The sequence below is a fragment of the Akebia trifoliata genome, chromosome 13 (genome assembly GCF_017979445.1).
Source record: "Akebia trifoliata isolate Shusen 1 chromosome 13, ASM1797944v1, whole genome shotgun sequence".
Lineage (NCBI taxonomy): Eukaryota > Viridiplantae > Streptophyta > Magnoliopsida > Ranunculales > Lardizabalaceae > Akebia > Akebia trifoliata.
The window spans coordinates 1,704,089-1,714,044 of record NC_141387.1 but is presented as its reverse complement, the minus strand read 5'-3'; the positions used below and the strand labels follow the sequence as shown (position 1 = coordinate 1,714,044).

At 34.7% G+C, this 9,956-nt stretch overlaps 1 protein-coding gene and 2 long non-coding RNA genes across 3 annotated transcripts; all 3 read right to left on the bottom strand.

The window, feature by feature from the left end:
* Positions 1-701: 701 nt before the first annotated feature.
* LOC147387209 (uncharacterized) lies at positions 702-1,531 on the bottom strand. The gene is made up of 2 exons (XR_015171479.1): positions 1,176-1,531; positions 702-1,061 (listed from the first exon to the last, which is right to left on the bottom strand). It is a non-coding gene; the product is annotated as an uncharacterized LOC147387209 (long non-coding RNA).
* Positions 1,532-3,873: 2,342 nt separating this feature from the next.
* LOC147387208 (dihydrolipoyllysine-residue succinyltransferase component of 2-oxoglutarate dehydrogenase complex 2, mitochondrial-like) lies at positions 3,874-6,124 on the bottom strand. The gene is made up of 8 exons (XM_086421511.1): positions 6,035-6,124; positions 5,924-5,968; positions 5,476-5,751; positions 5,297-5,391; positions 5,063-5,153; positions 4,869-4,979; positions 4,469-4,658; positions 3,874-4,321 (listed from the first exon to the last, which is right to left on the bottom strand). Exons 1-8 carry the CDS (start codon positions 6,122-6,124, stop codon positions 4,125-4,127), a joined length of 1,095 nt encoding a protein of 364 aa, XP_086277637.1. The 3' UTR covers positions 3,874-4,124.
* Positions 6,125-6,421: 297 nt separating this feature from the next.
* Positions 6,422-6,880, bottom strand: LOC147387207 (uncharacterized). The gene is made up of 3 exons (XR_015171335.1): positions 6,840-6,880; positions 6,708-6,735; positions 6,422-6,495 (listed from the first exon to the last, which is right to left on the bottom strand). It is a non-coding gene; the product is annotated as an uncharacterized LOC147387207 (long non-coding RNA).
* Positions 6,881-9,956: the final 3,076 nt, after the last annotated feature.

The following is a 9,956-nucleotide window of genomic DNA, read 5'->3' as shown; positions in this document are numbered from 1 at the left end:
AAGCTCTCAACTAGGCCAAAATCTGGGAAAAAAAATAAAATTCTGGATCTAAATCTCCTATGAATTATCACATCTCCAAATTGACTCAGTTAGCTCTATGGAATGTCAGAGGTCTTAATAGATCACAAATTTGGTGAGAAATGGAAAATATGATTCTTACCCATGATATTGACGTTATAGGATTTGTAGAAACCAGAGTCAGAGAACCCATTAAAATAAAATTAATCTATAAGTGAATAGGGCTTCTTATTCTTATGGGAAGTATGTTGTTGTTCCCATTGAACGTTAAGCATGGAAAGGTGGTGGTGTTATTTTAATATAAGAAGGTATATGGGACCATTTTAAGGAAGTTTATAGAGGCTGAGAGGAGTATTTGAAATTAGTTACATAGGTTTGTAGTGTGGTTTGATGTTTGAACCTCTAATGTAGCAAGCTTTTAAGTTTTATTTTAAAAACTTCAAGCATATATAACAGGCAATGCTACAACATTAGTAATAGAGTCTAGTTTTCCACTTACAGCATCATAAAAAACAGAACAGAATCATATAGTAGTAAAATTTCACCATCCATTTTAGAAAAATCCTGAAACTTATTGAGGAAACGACAAAATTTTAAAAAAATCCTAAAGCCATTTCAGAAAAACTAATAAAAAGTTTGAAAATCAAAAGAAATCCAAAACCAAATTTTAGGAAACAACAAAATGATGGAATCAAAATTCATTTCATAATCTAATATAAGATTAAAATGGGAGAAACCTAGGTATATTAACCCAATTCAGATTTTACAAGAATCTTGTTAAACATCAACATTGACCATAATTGAAACAAATTAAAAACCTCATTTTCATATGAGGAGAGAAGAGAAAATCATAGATTTCAAAAAGAATGTCGAAAGGGATTCCTCAAGAAGAGGAGGAAGAGATGTCGAAACGGATTCCTCGAGGAGAAGAGGAAGATCTGCTCAATCAATTCCGCATGCTCAGTATCCGAAGCACCACCACCACTAGACGCGATTCTCAAGATCAACTGATCTTCGCAGATCTATGTTCTGAGTGCGGGAACCTGAAAAGAAAAGCATATCTTCGTCAAGAATCAATTTTGAACAATAAAAAAAAAAAACGATTCTTGGCCGAACCATCTTCAATGAAAGATCCCAATCCCAATCCCAACCCCAACCCCATATTGTCGATTGATTTCGGATCGATACAGACACCACCACCATCACAGCCAGCGATTCTTGGATGGATCAATGCCGTTTTCGGTAGTCCGTAAATATCACCGACTCTTCGTCAGTCCTCCTCGGCTCCAATTCGAAATTTGCCGAGTCCAGACTCGGTAACTGAAACTCGGACTGGAACCCGAACTAAAAAAAGTCCTAAGCAGGTGAGTGGGGATTCAAAAACTAAGGTATTTGTACCCTTAAAGATTTATGTTTACTTTTTTGGGTTATTCTCCTCCGAATGCAAGATAAAAATTCGTTGACCAAAGTCAACGTCATGGACGTTTAAATTTAATTAACAGTGAAATTTAAATTTTGAATTAAGTTAATTCGAAAGATTTTGGGTGACGTTGACTTTTGGTCGGTAATTTCGCCAATTTTATAGTGGGGCAGGTCCAAGCTGTTGTTGTAATTTTTTTTACGCGAAATTACAAAATGCCCATGATGCAGAGGAGGTGGAGAAGAATGAGGGAGAGTTCGACGGTGAAAAAAAATGTAATGAAGAACAAAAGACGAGTAACGAGCGTGAACAAGCAACAGATAACAGGAATTAGGTTCAGGATGGAGATCAATTGAGCATTAATCACAATTATCGTTGTGGGAGACGATGCAATATTATCTTGTCACAAGAGACACATGAAGTACACAATAACGAGGGTAAGGATAATATGTTAACAGGGAGATGGAGATCAATTAAGTATCAATCACAATTGTCGTTGTAGGAGACAATGCAATATTGTTTTGTCACAAGAGACACATGAAATACACAATAACAATCACACTTAAGTATCAATCACAATTGTCGTTGTGGGAGACGATGCAAAATTGTCTTGTCACAAGAGACATATGAAATACCTAATAAAGAGGGTGAGGATAATACGTTAACAGGGAGATGGAGATCAATTGAGTATCAATCACAATTGTCGTTGTAGGAGACGATGCAATATTGTCTTGTCACAAGAGACACATGAAATACACAATAACGAGGGTGAGGATAATATGTTAACAGGGAGAGATGGAGACAACATCAATCTCAAGTACTAATGCTGTGGTAGATAGTGTCGTATTGTCTTGTCCTAAGAGAGATTGTTTGGATGGTGAGAGAAAGTGAAAGAGACAGATAAGAGTTTTTTTTTATTTTAATTTAGCATTAAGGGATTTTAGCAAGAGTTGACGAAGAGAGTACTTTAATCTGTAAATAAATAATTGTTGGTTCCTTGTGGACATAGTGACATAGTTCTCCATTTTTTTTTGGAAAAATCACGATTAGTACATAATTCTTTCAATAACTAAAAATACATTTTAATATTATGTTTAATATGAAATTTTGTTAAAAAAATATATTTTATAATATAAAAATTCATGATTTTGTTGTGGGAGAGGATGCAAAATTGTGTACTTCATGTGTTTCTTGTGATAAGATAATTTTGCATCGTCGCCCACAAAAAAATCATGAATTTTTATATTATAAAATATATTTTTTTTAATAAAATTTCATATTAAACATAATATTAAAATGTATTTTTAGTCATTGAAAGAATTATGTAATAATCGTGAGTTTTCAAAAAAAAAAAATGGAGAACTATGTCACTATGTCCACAAGGTACCAAGAATTATTTATTTACAGATTGGAGTACTCTCTTCGTCAACTCTTGCTAAAATCCCTTGATGCTAAATTAAAACAAAAAAACTCTTATTTGTCTCTCTCACTTTCTCTCACCATCCAAACAATCTCTCTCAGGACAAGACAATACGATACCGTCTACCACAGCATTGGTACTTGAGATTGAAGTTATCTCCATCTATCCCGGTTAATATATTATCCTCACCCTCGTTATTGTGTAGTTCATGTGTCTCTTGTGACAAAACAATATTGCATGGTCTCTTAGAACGATAATTGTGATTGATACTCAATTGATCTCCATCTCCTTGTTAACATATTATCCTCACCTTCTTTACTGTGTACTTCATGTGTCTCTTGTGATAAGACAATTTTGCATCGTCTCCCACAACAAAATCATGAATTTTTATATTATAAAATATATTTTTTTAACAAAATTTCATATTAAACATAATATTAATATGTATTTTTAATCATTGAAAGAACTATGTAATAATCGTGATTTTTCAAAAAAAAATGGAGAACTACGTCATTTTGTTTCTTTTACCCAATTTTTTCCCTGGCCGATTGCTTATTCCCAAACTCATTTTGACGTCTCATCTCGTCCATGAACGAGACTCAATCGTTTTGGACGAGTTGTCTGATACATTTGAGTCATTTCATTCAACAATGAGAAAAATGAATCAAGATTTTAAATCTCATCCAATACGTTTGACTTGTCTATCCGTCTTGTTGGTGGACGATACCAAGACGTATTGGACGAGTCATCTCGGCCTTGGATCAGATTTAAAACCATGACCCCAACTTTGTCACTATGCTCGTGGAAAACCAATCTATTATCAGTTTGATAACACACTGAATATCTAATTTCCACCAAAATTACCATTCCTCTTCACAGAGTAATCAACAGTAAAAAATAAAAAATGAGCAAACACACAAAGCTACATGAAGGATAAAGAAACAAAAATATTAAATTTTTAATAAAAGAAATATCTATTGAATGAGCAATCTTTTACATGCTCTTACAGCTAAAATTCAAAACAAAAAAATATGATAGAAATGCAACACATCAACATCAGTTACGATATAGCACCCATGACTGAAATATTAGGTCTTTCATTGCAAATTCAGTGTGCCGCAACTGTAGAATTTGCTGAAAGTATAAACCAAACAAGACTCGTACAAAATTCCAGTCTCAAAAGGCAAATTTATTCTGGGTTAGTTTCAAAATACACCATGATTTAAGCAATTCCAGCAAAATCAAATAGTTTGGCACGCTATTTCATCATATATCAAGGAGAAGTCTCTGAGGGTCCTCCACAACATCCTTGATGCGACGCAAGAAGAAAACTGATTCTCTCCCATCGATCAACCTATGGTCGTATGTCAATGCAATGTGCATCATTGGCCTTGGAATAATGTTACCTCCAACAACCATTGGACGGGACACTATTGAGTGCATGCCAAGGATAGCAGATTGAGAAAAAGAGTTGGGTCAGATTTTGGTTTTTCATGATCAATTAGTGAGTAACTACAATTAGAGGATGACGAAGTCCCATATATTCAAAGGAACCCTAAATTTTTCGAGAGTAGAAAGGTGTGGCCATAGAGGGTAAAAAAGTACCTGTGGGGGGTTTATGATTGGGGTACTCAAGAGGCTTCCATAGACACCGCCGTTGGATATTGTAAATGAGCCTCCAGCCATCTCGTCAATCGATATGGTGCCATCAGTTGCCTTCTTTGCGAGGGTGTTAATTGTTTTCTCTACCTCGGCAAAATTCATTTTCTCTGCATTGCGGATAACTGGAACAACAAGGCCCTCGAGAAAAAGAAATGAAGGTTACTCAATTACATGATCCAATTATCCAAACAAACATATACAGTGTGATAATATGGCCATAAGTAAAATCAGATACTTCAAAACAAGAGATTCTAATATCCAAAGATTGAAAAAAAAACAAAAAATCCTTGAATGATATTATGCAATTTAAAAACAACACCGCAACAAATTAAAAGGACACGGACAAACCTTTGGAGTACCAACAGCAATACTGATATCTATATAATCTCTATATATGATATCATCCCCAGCTATGACTGCATTGATAACAGGCTGATTCTGTAGACCACTAATGGCAGCCTGGATCATGTGAAAATGATGTTAATCACCAACACATACATGTGTACATGTTAGGCCAATCCATCACATAACACAATGCATACCTTCACAAATCCTGACATAAGTCCCAACTTCACCCCATGTTTTTCCACAAATGCATCTTTATAATCGGAACGGAGCTTCATCAAGTTAGTCCTGCATTACACAAGACATCAAAATAATATCAAATCATGCACACTAAGTAATAATATACGCTAAAAGAAACAAAACAGCAGAAAGCCATATATGATTAGTCTGGACTCCTACTTAAATGAGAAGACGATGAATTAGAAACTCACATATCAACTTCATTAAATGTGGTTAGCATTGCGAATGTGTTCTGTGAATCTTTCAGACGTGTAGCAACCCGTTTTCTAAGCCTTGTCATAGGAACCTGCAATCACAATAATATTGAAATATTAGAGCAACAATAACAACCTTCACTTCAACAAATTTCTATGCAGTACATGAGACTTACTCGTCTTTCCCTTTCCTTGGGAGGAAGCACGGCTTCTGTAGCCGAGGCTTTAGGAGCAGGAAGAGAAGGTGCTTTAGTCTTCTCCTTGACAATTGTCTCTGCTTTAGGCTTCTGCTCATCTACAGTGTCCTTTTTTACAGGAGGGGATGGCTGAGGAGCATTCTTATCTGATTTTTCCTTCTCTGATGGAGCGGCATGCGTTACACCCTCACCAGATTTAGAAATTTCAGCGATCTTTGCTCCCGGCGCCACAGTGTCACCTTCCTTGGCTACAAACTACCAACAAATAGATACAAGCACCAGAATAGCCCCATTCAGAAGCTTGTCTCTTCCCAAAAAGGAATCAAGAAAAAACAAAAACACACCCCCACCCCAACGCATGCCCGTGCGGGCGCGCACACACACACAGTACTAGCAACGGCAAACATTTCTGCATAAGATAGTTTACCTTCTGAATAACTCCAGCTGCAGGACTAGTGACGTCAATTGTCACCTGATCATACAAATATTTAGTCCCAGTCACATGCCTCTGAAAAGTTTAGTATGCCATGAGAAGTACCTTATCCGTTTCAAATTGAGCAATTGGCTCATCAATCCCTACACTTTCACCAGGTTCTGCACTCAATGTATCACAGGCATGAGTTCCCATACAAGAATTTTATGTATTATTATATATGTCCAGAAGCCCAAACACATAAAAGGACACCAAACAACTCTTTTAACGAGTAAAATGATTGTAAGATTGTTATAAGGACAACATACTCTTCAAGAATTTTGCCAATGTGCCATCGGTAATAGATTCAGCCATACAAGGGACAAGAACATCAACCAGCTCACCTTCATTTATTTAAAAAAGAAAATGTGTTTCAGATTTACAATGCTTTACGGAACAGATTACAAGAATATATAAGCAGGAATAGCTACCAAAGAAAGCATGTTAATATCACACCATTATCTGAAGAATATAATCTGCCCCATACTAGCATAGGAGAATCTTTTTGGAGTAATGCAACAAACCCCCTGTGCATAACATCCCATGGAATAATAATAATCATTTCCTCTGTATTAATGGTTTCTAGTTTTTCTTTTTTTTTACCTTCAGAATGAGCTTTGGCAGATTCAACAAAGTGGGAAGTTTAGAGGAAGTAAATAAAGGGATTGTGACACTTATAAAGAATATATTTCTGGATTAAACTATAATTAAATTAATCAGTATAAGAGATGCTGCTAACCTCGTAGGCCTCGAACAAACAGGACCACCTGTAGTAACATATAATTCATTGCAATCAGCTTCTGTGAAGCTAAAAACAACCATATTTATCATAATCAGTTTCTACTAAACAGCTAATGAACGATAATATTACCAGGAAAAATATGACAACTGAAGTTCCGAACATGTTTAGATCCTCTTCCAAGTGAAGTCTGAAAAGATATTTGGAAAATAAAAGGAGTAAGAAGCTTCTCCAAAGAATGACAGCAAAGTAGGCTGCAATTTCACAATGAAGATCTTCTACAACATCATGGCAAGGAAGTGCTAGAGAACTCGAGAAAATAACTTGCAAGTTAAACATGTGTAACACCAAACTCCAACAGAATAAGTGTTTAGTATGAAGATAATACTTTAGCCCATGTCACCACGGCCTTAATAACATACTCACCAAGTTGGGCTTCGGGAATAAGTAGGCAAAGAGAAACGTAGGAAAATTCGATAAAATCGGGAAAAATCGAGCTAGGATTAAGGCTGTGTAATTATTAATGACAGTTTGTTGTATCATATTATATCATCAAATCCCATACTAAACTCCAACAATAAACACTGAACTCCATGTTGGTATCATCCATGCATCCACAACAATAACCATATGTCTACAACATATTCAAGTTCTATATTGTACCAGTCAAAATATCACAATCAATGTTATCCTCATTTCCACCGTCATTACTATACGCTTTATCAGTAAAATGGTCACCATTATCTTCATCAAGGTCATATCCTCTTACTAGTGCATCAAGCTCATCTTTTGTTTTTTCTTCGTTTTAATCGTTAAGAATTATGATTTAATCGGGAAGTTCGTGATTTAATCGCAAAATTCGTGAAGTCGTGCCTTATTGAAAAGTCAAAATTAAATCGGTGAAGGAAAAAAGTCACGGTTTAATCGCAACTTTTTCAGTAAGTCAGCGAATTTGGTGTCTAGGCTTAATAACAGGTTAAGTTGCCAGTGATCATTTTTTCTTTTAAAGGCCCTATAATAGTGACTTGGATAAGAAACCTCAATATTGTATTCATATAGGGTGAAAAAATTTCCCTCTAAATGGATTTTTTCCATCCAAGGTAAACATAGCACTGCAACTTATTTTAGAAAAGAAGAAAACTATCAAAGCAATAGGAAATAAGTCTACAAAGATAATGATATAAAAATGAGTCATGATTTTCGGACGCCCCCTCTGACATACACCCCTTGATGTGGCATGTGCTAGAACCATAGATCTTTTCCCTCAGGATACACAACTGCACATCCCCATAAATATTTGCAGTTTTGTATCCCGAGGAAAAAGATCTATGGTTCTAGCACATGCCACGTCAGGGGGCATCAGAAAATCATTATTCTATAAAAATAAACGTGATAATCCGCAAAAGAAGCTCAACACTAAGATGTTGAATTATGAGCAATTCTCCTAAAATCTCAAAACCAAAATTATCTCTTCTATATGGATTTTGTTAATGTGTGCCCTTAGGGCACACGTTAAAGTGCAATAAATTCACTTTGAAAATTGGAATCAGAGGGTATTTTGGTAAAAAGCAATTATTTAAGAGCATTAACAAGTCCCATTTTCTTTATATGAAAAACTTCCCCTAAAATCTCTAAAATAAGAAACACAATGTGAATAACTAATTATATAATCTGATATGAAATTCTCACAACCAGTAGAGCACATTATAGAATTCAGACATTATTAGCTCTTTTCCAGCAATTGTACGACTTCTTGGCGCAGACACAGCAGGTCGAATTCGCCGCAATGAGTGCCCTAGAATCTGAGGCAAATATTAAGAATTGAACTTCAAAAAGACAATATTTTCAATTTTTTATATATATATTTGTATCTCACTTGATCGACAAAAATGATTTCTTGACTTCTAGATAGAGATTTTTACGTTTGATGTTCTTTGAAATCAGAGTCCAAACCTCAGTTGAAAAACCATGTTTCTTATCTGGAGGAGGACTTCAGAGCTATCTCTTCTCTAGAGGGGGAACTTCTATCTTTTGAGTGAAAGCGATTCGGGATTCCTTCAAATGAAAGAGACTTCAATATTTATAGACGTGAGGTAAGTTAATTTTTCAACTATGCTCCTTAGTTAATAGGCGTTAGCTAGTTGATTTAAAAAATAAATTTATACCATTCTAATTTTGATGATTCTATGGAATGTTGGTAGGTCAAACTCATTTATTTAGGTGTAAAGCCTAATATTTAATATGAATCACTTAGATTTGTTTGGATCATGGGTTTTATTTGCAAAAATTTCAAATCCAACTCGAAAGAGGCTTGTTCCTAGTCAATGGACCCAATTTGGGTGTATAGGTTCAATTTTGATTTTTAAGAGCTTTTTGATGATTTATAGCTTTTTGATGATTTATAAAGCTTGACTAACTTAGTAAGAGCTTTTCGATGATTTATGAAGCCTAAATAACTTAGTAGGCTCACATGTATCAAAAGGATTCATATGCAATTTAAACTATTTATTAAAAGGTTTTTAAATATTACATAATATAAAATAATTTTTTTTTGTAATTTTAAACATTAACAATGTGATTCGACTGCCATTTTCTTAATTTTGACGAAAATGATCCTGACTATATTAAGCCTAAATTTAAAGATGGGGGCACTTGTGGGATCCAGAATTTGGTGTCAAACCACTTCTACCCCCCACCTTCTCTCACTATATATTATATATGATATAATAACTAGAAGGTGGCAAGTGCAAAAGCACATGTTTCAAAATAGCTTATTTGAAAAGAGTCGCGATCCATGTCTCATTTTTATACCTACATACGTGTTTACATGGCACATTTTGATTGGATATAGAATACATTGGGCTACATGCATGACTTGTTTAACAGCCCGACGCATTTTAAACACCCATCAAAACTTGCCATGTAGACACTTATGGATTCTGATTCATTTATAAATTAAACCATTGATTAAAAGGTCTAGAAGATTACATAATAAAAAATATATTTTTATAATTTTTAAAACTAAGCAAGGTTTGTCTTACAATTCTATTGAGTTTTTTTTTATTAAAATAACCTTGATTATATTAAATATATGGGGGGCATTTATGACCATTCATTTTTTTTTTTTTTTGTCCAACCACTTCTATTCCACCTTCTCTCATTAATAGTGAAAAATCATCTATGGCTCCCATCCACTTTCTCGTCAAGAAGTGCGATGTGAGGTCTAATCTTGAGGTCACTTCCACATTA